Genomic DNA, 21,576 nt, shown 5'->3' with positions numbered 1-21,576 from the left:
TCGTGAGAAAAAAGGGTCCAAAAAAAGTGACCCAAAATCGCGGTCAAAACGCCTTTTTTTTTCGATTATCAGCTAAAGACGCCCATCTCTCCTCAGCTGATAACCACGCCCCAGTCCCGCCTCCACCATGCCCCCAGCAACTTTATTCGTTTCCGCGACGGAGTGCAGTTGGAAACGCCCAAAATCGGCTTTCGGTTATACCGATTTGGGCGCCTTTGCGAGAAAAATGCCCATCTCCCGATTTGGGTCGAAATATAGGCATTTTTCTTTTTCGATTATAAGCTGGTAAGTCTACCAAAAGTTGCTCCAAATCAAAAGGGTTTTGCACCATTAAATAGGTGGGAAGATGTGGGATACAAGTGAAATAAATAAATAAATAAATAAAGCAAGCATCTACAGCAGGTGCACTGCACAAATCACTAACATTTACCAACACTTAGAGGGTAATTTTGTAACAGTGCACCTACATTTAGATGCCCAGAGGCTCAGTTCCCCCTAAACTGAGAGGGAGTCCTCCAACTGCATTGCAGCCAGTGGGAGGCGGTGTTTCAATATTGTGTTTTCAATGGTAAGACAAGCAGGTTCCCTGGAGTCCTGCAGAGCTTGCCTGATAGTGAAATAGCACCACCCACTGGCAGGACTATTTTAGCATTAAATCTTAGCTGCCGAATTCCAGACCATTCTTCCTCATGTTTTCCACACTATCAGGATTGTGTACCCTATTGCAGATTTTTGCATTGTCCACAAAGAGGCAAACCTTACCATAAGAACATAAGAATAGACATACTGGATCAGACCAATGGTCCATCTAGCCCAGTATCCTGTTTCCAACAGTGGCCAATCCAGGTTGCAAGAACCTGACAGAAACACAAATAGTAGCAACATTCCATGTTACCAATCCCAGGGCAAGCAGTGGCTTCCCCCATGTCCATCTCAATAACAGATTATGGACTTTTCCTCCAGGAACTTGTCCAAACCTTTTTTAAACCCAGCTATGGTAACCGCTGATATTACATCCTACAACAAAGAGATCCAGATGCCTTTCAGTTAAAACTCAATGCAGAAAAAACCCAATGCCTAGTACTTACCTCTCAACATAACACGAGCAAATTCACCACCATCAACACACCAAAATTAAACCTACCAATTTCGGATACCTTGTAAATCCTTGGAGTTACCATCGATCGGCACCTAACACTTGAGAATCATGCGAAAAACACAACCAAAAAGATATTCCACTCCAGTAGCGTAACCACAGGTGGGCCTGGGTGGGCCGGGGCCCACCCAACAGTAGCACACATTTAGTGGTAGTTGGTGGGGATCCCAAGCGCTGCCACCTGAAGAATTCCCCCTGATGGTAACGAAAAAGCTACTCTCCACGATACCAGTACCTGCACATGGAAGCATTTTCCCGCCAGCTGAGATTTTTTTTTGGTGGTGGGGGTGGGGGAGAACACTTGGTGCCCACCTAGTTGTTGCCTAGGCCCAGCCAAAATCTGTTTTCTGGCTATGCCCCTGTTCCACTCAATGTAGAAATTAAAAAAAATAAGACCATTCTTCTCGAGGACTGTCTTCCGCAATCTAGTACAATCATTAGTACTCAGTCATCTAGATTACTGCAACTCACTCTACGCTGGCTGCAAACAGCAAATTCTCAAAAAAAACCTCCAAACAGCTCAGAACACGGCAGCCAGACTCATATTTGGGAAATCAAAATACGAGTGCGCAAATCCCCTACGAGAGAAGCTACACTGGCTCCCACTCAAAGAACGCATCACGTACATAAAATCATCCATGGCGATGCCCCAGCCTACATGTCAGACCTGATAGACCTACCACCCAGGAATGCTAAAAAATCATCTCGCACATTCCTTAATCTTCATTTCCCCAACTGTAAAGGTCTAAAGTACAAATTAATGCACGCAACCTTTTCTTATACGAGCGCGCAGTTCTGGAACACATTACCACGTAACCTGAAAGCGACCTATGAACTGACCAACTTCCATAAAGTACTAAAAACCCATTTCTTTGACAAGATATACCACAAAGACCAAATCATGTGAAATTCTCACACACATCCAGTAATGTATTTAATGCCTTCTGTTTTATTACTATCATGTATTCCATCACCATGTAACCCAAATCCTTCTGTAATACCAAATGTCTACTCTTTTCTAAATGCCACTATCCATGATGTATTGTAAGCCACATTGAGCCTCTACCCTCTACCCACCCACCCCTAGAGTGACATGTCTTATATAACCTCCCTATCAACCCACTCATTACTTTACCTCACCCATTTCTATTCTTCTATCACCTTCTCCCACTACTCCAACCAGAGTTACACCTAATCACACTGACCACCCTTCAACATCTTCTGTCCTTCTGTGACTGTTCTCTTGTGCTTGACTGCTTAAATATTTTAAATTTAAATGCTTTACTTTTTGTCTATTAGATTGTAAGCTCTTTGAGCAGGGACTGTCTTTCTTCTGTGTTTGTACAGCGCTGCGTACACTTTGTAGCGCTCTAGAAATGTTAAATAGTAGTAGTAGTAGTAGGATAATGTGGGATAAAAATGCAATAAATAAATAACTATTGGTTGAGTGAAAAAATATTTCCTCCTATTTGTTTTAAAAGTATTTCCATGTAACTTCATCGAGTGTCCCCTAGTCTTTGTACTTTTGGAACGAGTTTCATCTCCATTATCATTTTGATCACTCTTCTTTGAACCTTTTCTAATTCCGATATATCTTTTTTGAGATACGGCGACCAGAACTGAACGCAGTACTCAAAGTGAGGTCGCACCATGGAGCGATACAGAGGCATTATAGTATTCTCGGTCTTATTTACCATCCTTTTTCTTTTTCATTGCTATAGATAGACGTTGGGAGCCAAACAGCTTATGCCCTCCGTGACCTAGAACCAGGGGTGCTGTACTACATCTGTCTTCGCTCAAAGCCCAATGAAGTATCACTGAGTGGATTCTGGGGACCCTGGTCAGAAACAGTAATCATAGTTCCCCCCATGTCCTCAGGTAAGTTACTGCCTCTGAAATCTATACCTTAAGTAGCATTTGACTGTTGAACGCGTCCTCATTCTTGCAGTGTCCAGTGCTATACTGGTGCTGATATAACTGAGATACTCCCACACCAAGCCACTGGGCCCAATATGTCATGTCTCAGACCCCCCCCCCCCCCCCCCCCCACTGTGCTACTGGCCCAATATGTCATGCCTGAGACCCCCCACTGTGCTACTGGTCTAGTATGTCACATCTGAGATACCTTCTCACTGTGCTACAGGGCCCAATATGTCATGTCTGAGACCCCCCCCCCCCACTGTGCTACTGGCTCACTATGTCACGTCTGAGACACCCTCTCACTGTGATATGCTGGGGATCCTCTTACACCCTCTGGTGTTCTTCCTGCCTCATTCAGCTATGTTTCACCTTTTGCAGATAAGATCAGTTTGTTGTGTTTCACCTCTGACCTGCGGAAGGTGATCTGCGAGTGGAAACGGGACACAGAAAATCCAGATGTACAGCACGCACTCTTCTATAAGCAGATGTAAGACCTTAGAAGTCACATTCGCATCAGAGGACCAAGTACAGGCAGATAGGGGGTGACAGATGACGGGCACAGGGAGTAAAGCCTGGCTTAGGACATTAGGAGTGAGTGTGTAGAAACACCTAGGTTGAGGAAGGTAGGGTAAGAGAGAGAACGAGGTCTGGACAGCCACATCAGGGGCATATCGGAACGAACTGCTGTGGAAGGATTGAGCAGGCGTAAGGACAGTGATGGGGTGGCAGCAAATACTGATGCTGGATTAGAAGCAAGGAAATATAGGGGCAGTGATACCAGAGAATATGGAAGTAGGAACACCGACTGCTTATTAATAAAGCTCATTTTAACAGGTTTGATAGAATCTGACAACAGCATTTACATATGCAAATGCCTTTTATACAGAGCTGAAAGACAGATTCTAAGAGGGTGTGGGACATAGATGCAAAGGGGGTGTCAGACGCAGATGCAAAGGGGGTTTCAGACGCAGATGCAAAGGGGGTTTCAGACGCAGATGCAAAGGGGGTTTCAGACGCAGATGTTAAGGGGGTTTCAGACGCAGATGCAAAGGGGGTTTCAGACGCAGATGCAAAGGGGGTGTCAGACACAGATGTAAGGGGGTTTCAGACGCAGATGTAAGGGGGTTTCAGACGCAGATGCTAAGGGATGCTAGACACAGGTGAAACTGCCTTAAGGCGAGCGTAACACAACTGTTGGGCTTTAATTTTTTTTTTTTTCTTTATTCAGTTTAATCAATTTTACAAGAAACATCTTGATTAAGATAGTATCACCAAAATAAGAATATTACAAAATTATTAAAGAAAAAACTTTCATTCAGGTAATTATTGATACTCAAGTCCATAAATTGGGATCCAAAATTTAAGAATTACGGGAGTAGTAAGGTAAATTACCAAAAATAGTAACACGAAGATATCACATTCTTACTAAGCTGAGTCAATTAGATTTCAACGCTTATCCCTATTCACCGATGCTATCAGAGCGGATACATGTGTTGGTTCTGTAAAGACATATTTCTTCTCCGCAAGTCTTATTATGCACTTGCAGGGGTATCTTAAGAAAAAGGTACCCCCCAAGTGCAACACTTCAGGCTTAAGGAGCAAGAATTGTTTCCTTCGCCTCCGTGTCTCCTTAGAGACATCTGGAAATAATAATACTTTAAGACCCAAAAAGTGTTTATCTTTATTACGGAAAAAGAGACGAAAGATCCAACCCTTGTCAGGTAATAGTGCAACAGTCGCAACCAAAGTCGCGGCAACAGCAAACGAGACACATCTAATGAACTTTCCAACATTTGACTTGGTTCCTTTCCTGGGATATAATATGCTAAGGTAAATGGAGGCAAGTTTTGCTCTGGTACATTCAAGATTTCCCGCATATATCGTTTTAACATATCCAGAGAAGCAACAGTTTTAATCCTAGGAAAATTGACAAATCTTAGATTGTAGTTTTTAGTATAATTATCGAACATTTCCATTTTTCTCCTAAGATTTGTCAAGTCATTTGTCATCAAAATTTGTTCCGAGTCCAATTTCATAACTCTTTGATCCATTTTTTCCCATTTATCTTCAATAGTTTTAATCTTTTCCTCTGTCCCTTGTAAGGTATTTTCTAAGGCATTTACTTTAGTTATAGTCTCATGATCTTGTTTCAAAAGAGTCTGTCCCAGGTTAGATACCAAGTCCCATAAAACTTCAAGTGTTACCTCCTTTGTTCTGACTGCTAACACCGTTGGAATTTCAAACTTTTCAGAAATCTTCACCGGTACCTCATCCTGACGCTCAGTCCCTCTCCCCTCAATCTGTGGCGGTATCCCAGGCTCAAAGCCCTCCATTCCTCTCTCTGATGTAATCGAACCTTCAACTCGACGCTCTTCAGGGTGTATGTTACCCTCACGGGGAGACCCTGTCGAGTCATCGAGAAAGGAACTCGCTCCAACCGGCTGGGGAGGCGGGGTGCGCATAGCGGGGCTCAGCGTGGTCTCAAGGCCAGGGGAGGTCAATTCTCCCGGAACGCCGACTCTCCCTACTGGCAGCGTACCGCTATCCTGCATGTCTCTCTGTGGTCTCAGAAATCTTTCAATGGATCCAGGTAATGAGGGAGTTAGTGGCGAGGCTCTGGTCACTAGCTTTCCTCGGCGTTTCGGCATTGTAAAATCGGAGGTTCCGAGACTCACAGCGTCTTAGTAAGATGCGGCCATCTTGGATCCATAAGTTCTCTGTTGGGCTTTAATTTAGTATCTCCTGATGTGGTTCTTGTTTAATTTGAGTTCTCTTTTCTGTTCTGGACTTTTTCTCTCACTCCATTTTTTCTGTCTTTCTTGGAAACTATCTATGGCAGTAAACATTTCTCCTAATCCTAGCTGGTTGGTGCACTGCCTTCCAGTTAAATTACGGAATCCACCCCCTTCTTCAAGACAGTTGTCCCATTTCTTCTCCTGTTTCTATTCTGTCTCACCTGGCTCTATCTTGTGCCTTATTAATCTGCCTTTCTGTGAAACTGAAATCCCCTCTCATTAAATATCTTCTGATTTCTAATCAACTAGATCTTTTTGGGCTGCCTCTCTCTTTCAATGTCTGCCTCAGAAGTATTCTGTAATAAACTGTTCCCGGGTAGGACTTCGTGGGGGGGGGGGGGGGTTGGCTTTATTTTACTCCCCTACACTTCATGTTGCTGAAATTACTTCTGACAATTTCACTTATTCTGAAATTCTTGTGGCTGAAATTTCTTCACAACCATTAATCCATCACCTCTTAGTCTACTGCTCCCCTTTGTTAAAGGCAGAAGACTGGGAGCATGTCTATCAGACATTAGCAGATGCCTCAGCCAAATTTCCCAATCTTCTTGTAATGGGTGATTTTAATACTCATGACTAAGGAAGATGGCCACTAAGACGGCAGTTTCACCTCGAGCTCCTGAATCCCATTAACCGGTGATCCAAGCCAAAAAGGAGGCTTGCACAGCAACCCAACTGAGGAACGAAAGCCGTCCGACCTTCAAACAAGGCGGAAAAAAAAAACACTGACCGAGATATGGGACACCCATTATAGCTGCACACAGAAAAAACGGTACTCACCCACCATCTGTTCACACTTTCCAAAAATACTAGGACTAGGGGGCATGCGATGAAACTACAGTGTAGTAAATTTAAAACAAATCAGAGAAAATTTTTCTTCACCCAATGTGTAATTAAACTCTGGAATTCGTTGCCGGAGAAAGTGGTGAAGGCGGTTAGCTTAGCAGAGTTTAAAAAGGGGTTGGACGGTTTCCTAAAGGACAAGTCCATAAACCGCTACTAAACGGACTTGGAAAACTCCAAAATTCCAGGAATAACATGTATAGAATGTTTGTACGTTTGGGAAGCTTGCCAGGTGCCCTTGGCCTGGATTGGCCGCTGTCGTGGACAGGATGCTGGGCTCGATGGACCCTTGGTCTTTTCCCAGTATGGCATTACTTATGTACTTATTCGGACATCGGGGAGTCAACCATGACAGGAGAAACCCGGTGAGACATCAGCAGCTTTGAAGTCCATGGGAGCGACTCCTGCAGCATGGATAAGTTCCTAGGGTGCAACGACCAGCTCTGGCAGCTTGTGGTGGACCGAGCAACACCATCAGAATGACTGCTTGGGTGACGACGGGCTGCCGACACAACACGCTCAGCAGTGCCAAAGGGGAGGAAGACGGAATGAAATGGGCCAGCCTGAGGAGGAATGCAAATGCAGAAGACTTGCCTGAAAGAGTGAGCAGTGGCCATGCCCAATTTAAAGTCCTAACCTTTGCAGCTGAGCCTTTCAGCTTTTTTAAAAACAATTTTCCTTATTTTATCATAGCTACCCTTTCAAAAATTAAATGCTACTACAGATTTCCTTAGAAACTGTAAAGTTATTAAGTCAAATTTGATCATGTTATGATCACTGTTTCTCAGTGGACTCAACACCTCTTGTACCAAGTCCTGCATTCCACTAAGAACTAGATCTAAAATAGCTCCTTCTCTTGTTAGTTCCTGGATCAGTTTCTCCAAGAAGCAGTCATTTATCACATCTAGGATTCTCCCAATAACGAATTTTGCTGTCTAATACTTTTTCACTATGAAGCGATGGTTGAGTCTCACTCCCAGACTGCATACTGAGTCATGGGTTCCTAATAAGGAACCTTGTTGGGTTAACTAAAGGAATTCAAACTTTGAACAATTAATGCTCATGTTTGTATATGACAAGCCACAGAGCCAATACCGAAAGATATTTGTTGAAATCAGAGATCGCTAAAGGTTGGTCAGCCCTGCCTTGTCACACAACTGAATGTCTTCAACAAATAGGTGTTATTCAATGTTTAAAGACTAGATAATGTCCCAGATTAGGGGTACTTAAATAATAAAAAGGATTGTGAAAAGCTCCAAAAACTGGGTGTTCCACAAGTAAGATCCTTTGAATTGAAAGATATATCGTTCATAAGAATGTCTGTAATCAAGAATGATTTAAACACTTGAGGACTGAGCCCTTGATAAGAAAGTCTTCTTTCCACTACAACAGAAGATGATCAAAACTGTTGAATGCAGCGGATGTACCTAGTAGGACAAGAGGAGTCCCATCTGGGTCTCCAAGCAGGTGGATGCTGTTAGTTATGGCTAATATGCTGGATTCTGTTCTGAGGCTTTGCTGGACTGGTACATATAGAGAATGTGAGCCTCCTCTAGAAAGTCTAGTGGTCAAAAGTAGATCACTTTATACACTAGGCTTAGATAGGAAAGAAATTTGACAATCATGAGTAATCATCCCGGGGCTCGAATCTGGTTTGCATGTGTATACCCCCCAAGGATGAAGAAATTCCTACAGTGCTCTATGTGAAATTAACTCACGTGAGCTAAATCATAGCGGCAGGACATGGTTTCTATAGAATGTAGATGAGGTGATACCCTTGGGAGGATGAAAGACAGAGTGATGGGTGGGAATATGATGATTCTACAAAGATATCTACTATACCTATTACTGATCTCATGGTCATCTAATGCCCTAACCTGGTCCCATGGCCCTTGACTCCAAAGCCCTATCCTTCCCTCCTTGGGTTATCATCCATATGACCTCAGACCAATAATTGAGCATACAGCGCCTGGAGTAAGAGACCATCTGAACATCCATTACCATCACCCTCTCCACCAATCAACCAGAGGAAGATCCCCATAACGTTACCAAAGGAAAAGGGAGTTGATATACTGCCTTTCTGTGGTTTTTGCAACTACTTTCAAAGTGGTTAAATGACTTGCCCAGAGTCACAAGGAGCTGCAGTGGGAATCGAACCCAGTTCCCCAGGATCAAAGTCCACTGCACTAACCAGTAGGCTACTCCTCCACTCCTTACACCATCAAATGCCACCTGATAACTATCAACTGCACGGATTACAATCTACAATCCTACTTACCTATTCCGATTGCCTATATAAATGCATGCTCAGTGGTAAACAAGTCAGAATTCATAAGGTCATGGGTGGCAGAAGAAAACCTAGGACTAGCCCTGATTGCCGAGACCTGGATCCATGACCGTGAGGACCCTACAACAAATGATTTATGCCCCCCCCCCCCCGGGTTACAAAGTCACCCACTTGTCATAACCCTCAAAAAAAAAAAAAGGAGTGGGTTTAGCTGTCACATACAAATCATTCCTAATCATAGCCATAATCTCAAACCTCGTAACACTGTCATTAGAAATACTCGCATTCACTAATGACTCGGCCTTGTGGGTAACCTCTACTGCACATTTTTCTATAGACCACCAGGCAGCTGGGGCCAAAACAAAAGATGACTTCACTAACTTTATCACAAACATTTGTGCATCCTATTCTAACATTTTACTACTAGATGATATCAGTCTCCATCTCTAAGACCCAAAGGATCTCTTTACACAACAAGTTCTACACTGCCCATCATCCTGGGACCAAACCTTATCTTACAACACCCCAATCCACTGCAATGGCCATCTCCTTGACCTGTTCACATACAAATTCACAAACCAAGAACATCTACAGATATCCAACACTTTATTGGCACCCGTCCCATGGTCAGACCACAGTAAACTCACCTTTACACTCAACTGGAGAGAGGAAGACACGCACCAGAAAGCAACACCATGACCATCAAAGTTCCCCTCAAGAAGCAAAATAATACCACCAACTTCTGGACCAAAATCTTGGCATGCCACCAAAACTAATACCTGATTCAACAGACTACCTCACAACATGGGACCAAATAAGTAAAGGCACTCAATAACATTGTACCTGCAACAATGAAAACCAAATGCCTAACTAAAGTTTCTCCATGGCTCAACAGCAAGGTACTCTCCAACAAAAGATGCCGAAGGCAACTAGAAAGAAAATGGAGTAAAAAGCCTACTCTAGAAAACAAGACCATCTGGAAACAAGCAACCCCTCCTCTCTATTGCAAGATGCCCCAACTTGGTTCATAGATCTACTAACAAACATATCGCCTTCTCCTTACGGACAGGAAGCTTCCCTTATCCAGAAAAATACACAGTTGTCTCCATCCCACTGCTAGTTAAAGTCATGGAATAACTGGTTACCTGATAATTGACAGAATACCTATCAGCACACTCAATCCTACACTCTTCCCAGTCAGGTTTCAGAGCACACCACAGCACGGAATCTGTACTCATCTCCCTAGTAAATGACATCAAATTGGAAATTAGTAAAGGAAACAAAGTTCTAGTTCTCCAATTTGATATGTCTAGTACCTTTGACATAGTGGACCACAATACTCTCCTTTACCTTCTGGACTGCATAGGGACTTGGTGGGTCGTTGCTATGCTGGTTCTCTAGTTTCCTCAAATCAAGATCATACCAAGTCAAGGCAGCTCACCATGTATCAACATCGTGGTCCCCAGGCTGTGAGGGTACCACAACGATCACCACTATCCCCAGCACCAATCAACATCATGATGATTCCCCTCGACAGCAATCTTGAAAGAAATGGCCTAAAAACACATATTTATGCTGACATCACAATTTACTTCTCCTTCGTAGGAGACCTGACATCATAACTACGATCCAGAATAGCCTAGACATCGTGGAGACATGGGTCTCAACATTCAAATTAAAACTGAATGATGAAAAGACTAAATTCCTAGTAATAACAAGTCCAATCTGTTTGATAACCTGCAGCCACTTCACAATTGGCCAAACCAGTTCCCCCTAGAATGAAACCTCAAAGTACTAAGCGTGACACTCAACTAAAACCTAACATTTAACAACCAAATTGCAGCAGTGACCAAAAAAGCTTTTGGGTCGCTCTGGAAACTAAGAAGAATCAGGAACTTCTTCCCAATATTAACATTCTGGCCTCTGGTCCAAACACTGATACTATCCCAGCTAGATTACTTAATGGGTTATATGCAGGTTGCAAGGACCTGTGTCTACAAACTATAGAAAACACAGCAGTGCATCTCATTTTCAGGTCCCCACATTATCACAGGGCCTCTCCCCTGTTACAAGCACTTCATTGGCTTCCCATAAAAGCCAGAATCATCGTAAAGATAGCAACGCTTGTCTTCACGATTCTTCATGGCCTATTCCCAGAATACCTTATAACATCATTAATCAATCTCCCCCTGAGGAACGCCATAGTGGGCATTTGCAACTTTCTGACTCTCCACCACCACCACAAACGAACACTACAAATTTATTTACTCCTCTTGTTTCTTGTATCTCTCAACCAAGAACAGAGTAATTTACTGAAATCCACAACCTTACCTCTTACCCAATTAATTTGCTAGGAACTGGTTCCCACACCTGATTCGCTATGTCAGGCTACTCGCATCCACTCACCGATCCATATTACCAGAATCGCACATGTTAAATGTCAACCTAGTCACTCTGAATGACACTCTCAACCAGCCCAGCTGTTCCAGCTGCTCCTTTTATATTTCATTGCTCATCGACGCCTCTTGGCTATTCAAAGTTGTACTGTTATGCATAACCTTTATTGTTGGTAATTGTTATAATGCTACATGTATGTACGATGCTATAATGTTAGTTTCACATGTTTATTAGCTACTACTTTAATTGTTAGCCTACTGTTATAATATACGTTATACACGCCGTTACTATTTACTTCTGTTCTACGTAAGCCACATTGAACCAAACATGCTTTGGAATAAAAACAAATAAATGAAATGAAAATGAATCAGGGAAGCAGATGAGTGCATCATTCACATCATGTCTTTATCTGGTTATTTTTCAGAGATTTGGTCTGGCAGAGATGTGGGGTGTGGAATAAGAGCCAGAATGGCTCTTCACTGCACAACTGGAAGAACCACCAAGATGAATCATTGCACACCTGCGCATTCAGGCCAGAAAATGACAGCAAAATTTATGTCATCGTAAATATTACAACAGCCTCACATCTTGTCCTCACCTACATCAAAGAGCCATTCTTGCTGCAACACATCGGTAAGTCGCATGGGAACACAGGAAACTCCTCCCTACCTTACCTTCTCCTGGAGTTATTTAGCAGGTGCCATTTCCAACAATTACTGTGCGGTTGCTCCATGGTGCACCTCGAATATTGTGTTCTTTGGGATTGGAGATGAGCTGATGTGGCCCCTCTTCACAAAAGCGGGGACAGGGAAGAAGAGGGAAACTACAGGCTGGTAAGAATCACATCGGTGGTAGGAAAAATAATGGAGTCACTGTTAAAGGAAAAGATAGTTAAACTTTCTAGATTCCAACGGGTTGCAGGATCCGAGGCAATATGGATTTACTAAAGGAAAAATGAATCTGTGCTTTGGGGGGTGGGAGGAAGGGTGGTTGTGAGGTGCTTTGGGGGAGTGGGGAGTAAGGAATGAGATTGGCACACATAGGCCAAGACCTGACAGTTATCTGGGTGCTAGGCAATATTCAGTGAATTTAGGACAGCTTTTGACCTTTAGATGTGTGGTAGTGGTCAAAAAAGCAAAGATAATGCTAGGAATTATTAGGAAAGGGATGTTTTGTGGTGGAGGAATTGTGTGTTGGTCTTACTGAGTTGACATCAAAACTTGTACTGCCAGTTGAGGGATATTTCAATACAGTTGAATTGTTTCCATAGATGGTTATGTGGTTTAGTGTTAAGTGCTTGAAATATTGAGTGCAAAATATGTAACATGTCATCCATGATAAAGAAATCCATTTCTATGTAAATGTGAAAGCATTGCATGTCAATAAGAGTAGCCAGCAGCCCTTCCCTGGGCTTCAGTTCCTTCAGTACTATTTCAAATGTATAGATTGAATGCATCGTGAGAAAATCTCACTCATTGACCTTCAGTGTCACTTATTGGGGTGGTACGTCACTCTTCTGGATGAGCCACCCTTGGCATCTCTGCTCTCTGGTCCAGCATATTCCTTCCCTCCACTACAACAGTTTCCTTACCCCTCACCCCCCCCCCCCCCAATGCCTTCTAGCTACACTGTGTAGCCAAGGAGCTCTCAGACAGTTAGAGCAATCTGAGGTTCACGAACAACCTGTTGACCTTGTAGTTCCCAATCTTATGAGCCAGCAAACTCAACAAGCTCTATGAGAGTCGGAGGGGAGGGGGAATGATATATGTGTGAGAAAAAAGGGGAGGTGGGATGTGAGAGAGAGAGGTCGATGGGCTGTAGGCAAGTGGGACAGGTGAGAGAGAAAGAGGTTGATGGGCTGCAGGTCTCTATAGAAACGGAGGCATCGCCTGCTGACATTTTTTAATTCAGTTACCTAAGAGACCTATATATATTTACTGAACTTTACATTGTTTAATGTTCTTTGTCACTCTATTCTGGCAATGTATGTATTATCTACATCTATTTTACAGATCTTTCTTTCTGCATGTTGTCAGACAATTAAGTCAAATAAATACACTGATGCCTAAAAGGAAATACAGGAATATACAATATAAACTCAAAATAAATTCTTAATTTTGAGGAGGAAAAGACCTCATAAAGACCATTGCCAATAATAAGGCTCCCAAATGCATGAAGCCACTGAACGGTCAAAAAGTAATCATAGGTCTAAAAACCTCCCCCAATTGTCCGGTAGCTCCAACAAAACTCAACCTTTATTTTTCATCTATGAAACTACCAGCAAATGTAATTGGAAAAAGCAGTTGTTTAGGCGTTGTATTCACTTGTAAGTGAAGAAAATGACACCACACACTAAGACTGATTGAGGACATTATCGGGTGATATGTAGGCAAGGTCTCTAGAAGCAGCTACCTGCAAAACGGGTCCCCGTTGGGACCTTAGCCATGATGCCAAAGAGCATTGAGTATTCTACAATGAGATCACAGAACCTGTAATCTGTATCGTTCGAAGACTGGATGGTGTCATTTTCTTCACTTACAAGTGAATACATCGCCTAAAGTTAACTGCTTTTTCCAATTACATTTGCTGGTAGTTTCATGTATGAAAAATAAAGGTTGTGATTTTTGTTGGAGCTACCGGACGATTGGGGAAGGTTTTTAGACCTCTGATTACTTTTTGACTGTGTGCACTGTTCAGTGGCTTCATACATTTGGGAGCCTTATTAGTGGCAACAGTCTTTATGAGGTCTTTTCCTCCTCAAAAAATATATATTATATGTTCCTGTATTTCCTTTATGGCACCAGTGTATTTATTTGAGTTATTTTGTTTTGGTAATTGGTGCAATAGATTTTTTTCTCTTGTCAGACAATTAAGGCCAGGCCCTGCCCTGTCCTGCCTCAGCCCCACCCACTTTAACTTCCCCAAACAGATGAGCCACCAACCACCTATGGTGATAACCCAATAGAGGCAAGTGCATGCAGATACCGGAAAACCTGGCTGCGGTGGTTTGGAAAGTACTGTGTTACTATATACAAGTACTTTCATGTTTGTTTATTGAATTGTTATTGTTGTGAATTCTCTGTTTCTTCAGTGATTCATAATTGCTTCTGGCTGTTGTTTTTTCTACTCTCTTTACAGTGCGCTCAGAGCCACTAAAGGTGCGGAAAATGGAGGTGTTTGGATCCAGCCTTCACTTGGAGTGGGAGCCACCACTGCTAGAACTGTCAGGGCATATGATGTACGAGATTAGATACAGGGAAGAAAATGAAACAGAATGGAAGGTAAGTGTGAAAGAACGAACGCTGAGCAGTGTCGAGTGGTAGAGAGATGACAAAAATGAAAAACATTTCTTTTACTTTGACGATTAGAATGTCTTCATTTTAAAAGAATTCTTAACGTACTTGGTTAAATAACTTGACATCAGATGTGCCACAGTACTTAACGTTGGAATGCACTACCGACTTTATTTATTTTTTTTTTTCGATTTATTTGTAATTTTAATGAATTTTACAAGATACACTTGTACAGAAAAGGAGTATTACCGTACCATACAAGAAAATATTTTATAAAGAAAATCTATTAAATGATAATTACTGCTAAAGTCCACAATTATAGGCAAGGCACAATTCAAAAATTGGTTAACATAGGAAAAAATGAATAGAACATATTCCCACTTATCCTATCACGGAGTAGATTCTAATGGAGGAAGCACCAGAGAGTTTACGGCTGGTTCTTGTCTGGAGTCCAGGAATTTTGCTAACTGATCACTCTCATAGAAAACATATTTAATAGATTGAAATTTAACAACACATTTGCAAGGAAAATTAAGCCAGAAAATTCCCCCCTGTAACAATACACGATCACGAAGTTTCAAAAAAGACTGACGTCTTTTCTGAGTTTGTCTAGCAATATCAGGAAATACTTTGACTTTGCAATTCAGAAAGACTTCATGTCTATGTTTAAAGAAAGTTTTCAAGACCCAGTCCCGATCCGGCTGTAGAACAAAGTCTATAATTAATGTAGCAGGTTGTACTGCACATAGTTCATCTTTAATTGTTTGTGATAAATTCAAATTTAGCTCCTCAAATGGGGTTTCCATAGATGGTATTATGCGCTCACTTGGTTTCTTAACATAGGGAGCCAAATAATAAATCCTTGCTACAGGTGGAAACAATTGTTCAGTAATTTTTAATACTTCAGAAAGATATCTTTTAAATGTTATTAAAGGAGCCACTGCTGGAACTTTAGGAAAATGTATAAATCTCAATGTTTTCATCCTTTGTAGATTTTCTAAAGTTTCTATTTTCCTATGTAAATATACATTTTCTTTTATTAAAGTTATTTGACTCTCTTTAATTTGATTTGTTTCAAGTATAATTGTTTGTTCAAAAGTTTTAGTTTGTTCCAACTGTTTTTCCAAGTCTACTATTTTAGCTTGATTTGATTGAGTAACTTTAACTATTGGACTACCGACTGTCTTAAAATCAACATATGATTTGACAGCCTTCCGGAAATCGCTGAAAACTTAACTTATTCAACAAGACATATAAATAATCCTTCATAAAGATTCATCATCAGAACTGTATTAGTACTAATCAACATTGAACTCCTTAATCTGACTACTTTAATCTCACTATTATCATCTAATGTTACTCTTGATCCTACGTTTTACATACCTAATATCTATTGATTATTTCTTTACTTCTAATTTTTTGATATGTACCTTAATTGTATATTATTCTGTTCTCTCATTCCATAATTGGTGACTGCCATTACGGCACAAGGTAGGCCACATTGAGCCTGCAAAGAGGTGGGAAAATGTGGGATACAAATGCAGCAAAATAAATAAATAAATATGTGAAGAAACTGATATGAAAAATACAGAAGAAACCTGTCTTCGCAGAAAACAACAATAATCAAAAACAGCGAAGATGACGCAAAAAATGAAAAAAAACGCCCAAAAAGAAAAACAAAATACATACAAGAAAGAAAAATTGGTAAAAAAACAAAAATATAAACAAATTATAAATATCAAAAAAAGAAAATCAAAAAAAGACGACACAAGCAAAATGAAAAAAACTAAATAAATTTATTAGGGTGATATGACTCGATTTGCCAGCGAACGCCAAGCAGCTTTGAAGTTTTTTTCAATGAGCTATACACACATTTCCTGCACCAGAGTTTTCTACAGCGATTTTGGTCAAACCGTGCACACAGCCTTTTTAAAGGTAGAGTGTTACTGAATAAAAGTGCGTTTAATTGAATACCCTCCAAGGATTGACATTACCAGATAATACATATATGGTGTAACAGACTCCTGACGCAGGCCAGTTGGGCCGAAACACAGCTGTGTCGAGTCATATCACCCTAATAAATTTATTTAGTTTTTTTCATTTTGCTTGTGTCGTCTTTTTTTGATTTTCTTTTTTTGATATTTATAATTTGTTTATATTTTTGATTTTTATCAATTTTTCTTTCTTGTATGTATTTTGTTTTTCTTTTTGGGCGTTTTTTTCATTTTTTGCGTCATCTTCGCTGTTTTTGATTATTGAAGCTGATATGAAAACATAAAAACCTGAATTTTTTTTTTAAATTTGCGCTTCAATTATCTAGGCCGATTTAAGGATTGCATAAATATAAATAAGTCTATTTCTCTAGATAAGGTGTGCCGACTGCTAAGATGCTTTTTAAACAGTAAAGTGCATTCTGACTTTGCACAGCTTTATCACGGCTTTAGCATATCATTTTGTAGGCACACATTACAGAAAGGGGTTTTGAGCACAAGTTGGCCACATGCTCATATAGCATTAAAGCTAACACATGTTCAGTGCAGAAGCAGAGAGGTGAGCTAAAGAGTGAAAAGCTGAGCACAACTCCAACCCGCTACTTGGCTTAGTGAGCTTGGGTGAACTGTGGCACTTCACCTAAAACAAAAGAGACGTAGGGTAGGCTGGCTCTTTCCAAATGACTCGACACAGCTGTTGTGTTTTGGCGCCTAAGCACCTTCTTCATGAATCTTAGTGACTACAACGTCTTCACGTCATGCCGTCTCCTGTAGCCACTAAGACTCCTGAGGCAGGCCCTTAGGCGCCGAAACACAGCAGCTGTATCGAGTTGTTTAGAGCTTTTCAATAAAAATCTAAATTGTACATATGTCTCCTTCATTGCTTGGAAAGAGCCAGCCTACCCTACTCCTCTTTTGCTTGATTGACTCTCGTAGGGATTGAGTGCACCTCCACTTTTTGTGGGTGCTCCTTTCCTTCGCACTTCACCTTAGTTCATTGTTCTCCACAACCCCCAAAACCCTAAGATGACCCCCCCCCCCCCAGATACCCCTAAAAATATCTGGTCTAGCAGACCTCCCTTCTCCCCTTGAAGATGAGAGATAGGAGCAATGCCCACTTGCTTCTGCCTTGGTGCCACTGTCTTGCAAAATGGTTTATTATTGCATTGAAAGGCACATAAACCTTTCTTTCCACATGTTGAATAAGAGTGCACCAAATAGTCTTAGCTGGATTAACACAAAAGGATGGAAAAAAAAACCCTCGTAAACCAAATACTGCCCGTACATAAAGAGTTTGAACTTTGGATTTACTGCCATTGCACAGTTCAGTAAAGTTTTGGAAAGGAATTTATCCTTAAAATTGAGCGTGGTACTGGAAGATTGGAGGGTGGCCAATGTAACGCCGATTTTTAAAAAAGGTTCCAGAGGAGATCCGGGAAATGATAGACCGGTGAGTCTGACGTCAGTGCCGGGCAAAATGGTACAGACTATTATTAAGAACAAAATTACAGACCATATTCAAAAGCATGGATTAATGAGACAAATGGATTTAGTGAAGGGAAATCTTGCCTCACCAATCTACTACATTTCTTTGAAGGGGTGAACAAACATGTGGATAAAGGGGAGCCAGTTGATATTGTATAACTGGATTTTCAGAAGGCGTTTGACAAAGTACCTCATGAAAGACTCCAGAGGAAATTGGAGAGTCATGGGATAGGAGGTAGTGTTCTATTGTGGATTAAAAACTGGTTAAAAGATAGAAAACAGAGAGTAGGGTTAAATGGTAAGTATTCTCAATGGAGAAGGGTAGTTAGTGGGGTTCCCCAGGGCTCTGTGCTGGGACCGCTGCTTTTTAACATATTTATATAAATGACCTAGAGATGAGAGTAACTGTTGCAGGAATTACCACTATTGTTAGCAGAATCTGTGGTACTTCAGGAGTTAAACACCACACACCAGAATGAGAGAAAAGTCTTCTTTATTTGCCAGCAAACAAAGTAGGACATCAGCTCTAGCTCTCTCTGTGTCTTGTCCTTCTGTGTCTCTTCTTCTGAGCTCTCTCTCTGTGTCTCCTGTCTTCTCCTGTCTGTTGTCTCTCTCGTCTCAGCTCCTTCTCTTCTAACGTAAACTGCTTCTGTTCCCATTTATATAGGGTCCTAAACCCTTCTAGCCCCCCTTTCTCACCAGATGGTAAGGAATAGATTGATTACCCTGTCTTGAACTAATTATCTCTATACATTTATTCAAAAATATCAGTTACATAGGTTTGAGATATTTCCTAAACTGACCTATGACCTGGGGCCTCTCAAACTAGACAATGTGGCACCTATCTCCTGCATTTTATTATTATTAAATTCTCAGATTCCCAGTCATATGGGTTCATTAAAGGGCCAATCTTGCTTAATGGCACACAGACATGGTTTGTTATTACTTTCAGAAGACCAGTCCTACACTTAGTTATAATCCATCAAGGAGAAGACTTGACTTTCCCTGACCTCTTTCACCTTCTAGCTTCATACACAGAACTAGCTAGGCCTGTGGATAATTCAAACCAGATTATGACCTCTTAAACTGCAGACAAATCTCACTTGAAAAGTCACACAAAGATGTAACACTGAATTGAAAAGATATTCTACATAGAAATAGAACTTATTAATTAAACAGAATAAAACATATTTTAAAATAAGCAGAAATCAGAATTCCTTATAAGACAAAATCTAAATCATCAAGAATATCTATATCTAAACTATCTTCTTCTAAACAACATTCAGCCTAATCTTTTAAACTGCCTGCGAAACTGTCCAGTATGCCTTGCTCAGAATGGCATCCAGATGTGGTAAATAATACCTATGAACAATCCATCACTCACAAAGGGACAAAGAAAGTTTCATTTCTCACTGACCTTTCTAACCTCTAGTCTAGCAAAAGCTAGACATTTGAGCAATCAAAACCAGATGGCATTCCATCACTTGCAGGACTGAACCAAACTTAAACAGAATTAACAAATATGATTTCTCTGCCCAGGCTGCCTCATAACTAGTGAGGTAATTAAATTTGCTGATGACACAAAGTTATTCAAAGTCGTTAAATCGCGGGAGGATTGTGAAAAATTACAAGAGGACCTTACGAGACTGGGAGACTGGGCATCTAAATGGCAGATGACATTTAATGTGAGTGCAAAGTAATGCATGTGGGAAAGAGGAACCCAAATTATAGCTACGTCATGCAAGGTTCCACATTAGGAGTCTCCGACCAAGAACGGGATCTAGGTGTCGTCGTTGATGATACGTTGAAACCTTCTCCTCAGTGTGCTGCTGCGGCTAAGAAAGCAAATAGAATGTTAGGTATTATTAGGAAAGGAATGGAAAACAAAAATGAGGATATTATAATGCCTTTGTATCGCTCCATGGTGCGACCGCACCTCGAATATTGTGTTCAATTCTGGTCGCTGCATCTCAAAAAAGATATAGTGGAATTAGAAAAGGTGCAGAGAAGGGAGACGAAAATGATAAAGGGGATTGGACGACTTCCCTATGAGGAAAGGCTAAAGCAGCTGGGGCTCTTCAGCTTGGAGAAAAGGCGGCTGAGGGGAGATATGATAGAGGTCTATAAAATAATGAGTGGAGTTGAACAGGTAGATGTGAAGCGTCTGTTCACGCTTTCCAAAAATACTAGGACTAGGGGGCATGAGATGAAGCTACAATGTAGTATATTTAAAACGAACCGGAGAAAATGTTTCTTCACTCAACATGTAATTAAACTCTGGAATTCGTTGCCAGAGAATGTGGTAAAGGCAGTTAACTTAGCGGAGTTTAAAATAGGTTTGGACGGCTTCCTAAAGGAAAAGTCCATAGACCGTTATTAAATGGACTTGGGGAAAATCCACTATTTCTGGGATAAGCAGTATAAAATGTTTTGTACTTTTTTGGGATCTTGCCAGGTATATTGTGACCTGGATTTGCCACTGTTGGAAACAGGATGCTGGGCTTGATGGACCTTTGGTCTTTCCCAGTATGACAATACTTATGTACATAGGCGTAGACTGGGGGGGGGGGGGGAGGGGGGCAATGCCCCCCCAAACGACGACGAGGCGCCGCCGCGCCATTAGTTTAAAAAAAAAAACACATGCAGGCACGCGCTCCTCTCCATCTGCTTGGCTTCCCTGCCCTCTCTGTCTGCGTCCCGCCTTCCTCTGACGTCAGAGGAAGGCGGGACGCAGACAGAGAGGGCAGGGAAGCCAAGCGGACGGAGAGGAGCGTGTCCGTCTACCCCTCTCTCTTCCTCCCTCCCTCCAGTGCAGGCAGCAGTCTTTTTCAGCGTTCCTGGCAGCGGTAGCGATGTACACGCTGCCTTCGGCTCTGCCCCAAAGCCTTCTCTTCAAGTTCCTGTTCCCGCATAGCTGCCAGGAATGCTGAAAAAGCTGAAGACTGTTGCCTGCGCCAGAGGGAGGGAGGGAGGAAGAGAGGGGGTAAACGAAGTCACGATCTTGGACCTCGCGGGGGGGGGGGGCAGTAGAAGGAAGATGGATGGAACTGGGAGGGGTGGGGAGCAGAGGGATGGACCAGGAGATGGATGGGATTGGGAGAGGTCAGGCACAGCAGAGGGAAGGAGCAGAAGATGGATGGGACGGAGGGATGGTGAACAGAGGGAAGGAACAGAAGATGGATGGGACTGGGAGGGGTGGGGAGCAGAGGGAAGGAGCAGAAGATGGATGGGACGGAGGGATGGTGAACAGAGGGAAGGAACAGAAGATGGATGGGACTGGGAGGGGTGGGGAGCAGAGGGAAGGAGCAAGAGATGGATGGGACTGGGAGGGTGGGGAGCAGAGGGAAGCCTACTGGAAAGAAGACACTGCATAAAACAGAAGACACTGGGACCAAAGCGAATAGAAAAA

The 21,576-nt window shown here is 41.9% G+C and overlaps 1 protein-coding gene across 1 annotated transcript in view; it reads left to right on the top strand.

Annotated features, from left to right (window-relative positions):
* The window catches only part of MPL (MPL proto-oncogene, thrombopoietin receptor), a 31,263-nt gene that overhangs the window by 4,278 nt on the left and 5,409 nt on the right, over nucleotides 1-21,576 (top strand). The window contains exons 2-5 of the mRNA XM_030205545.1: nucleotides 2,878-3,034; nucleotides 3,455-3,563; nucleotides 11,823-12,031; nucleotides 14,537-14,679. Of these exons, the coding sequence (XP_030061405.1) occupies nucleotides 2,878-3,034; nucleotides 3,455-3,563; nucleotides 11,823-12,031; nucleotides 14,537-14,679 (618 nt within the window). The remainder of the gene's footprint in view (nucleotides 1-2,877; nucleotides 3,035-3,454; nucleotides 3,564-11,822; nucleotides 12,032-14,536; nucleotides 14,680-21,576) is intronic.

This window comes from Microcaecilia unicolor, chromosome 6 (genome assembly GCF_901765095.1).
Source record: "Microcaecilia unicolor chromosome 6, aMicUni1.1, whole genome shotgun sequence".
NCBI lineage: Eukaryota > Metazoa > Chordata > Amphibia > Gymnophiona > Siphonopidae > Microcaecilia > Microcaecilia unicolor.
This window is presented reverse-complemented; position numbering and strand designations above follow the sequence as displayed.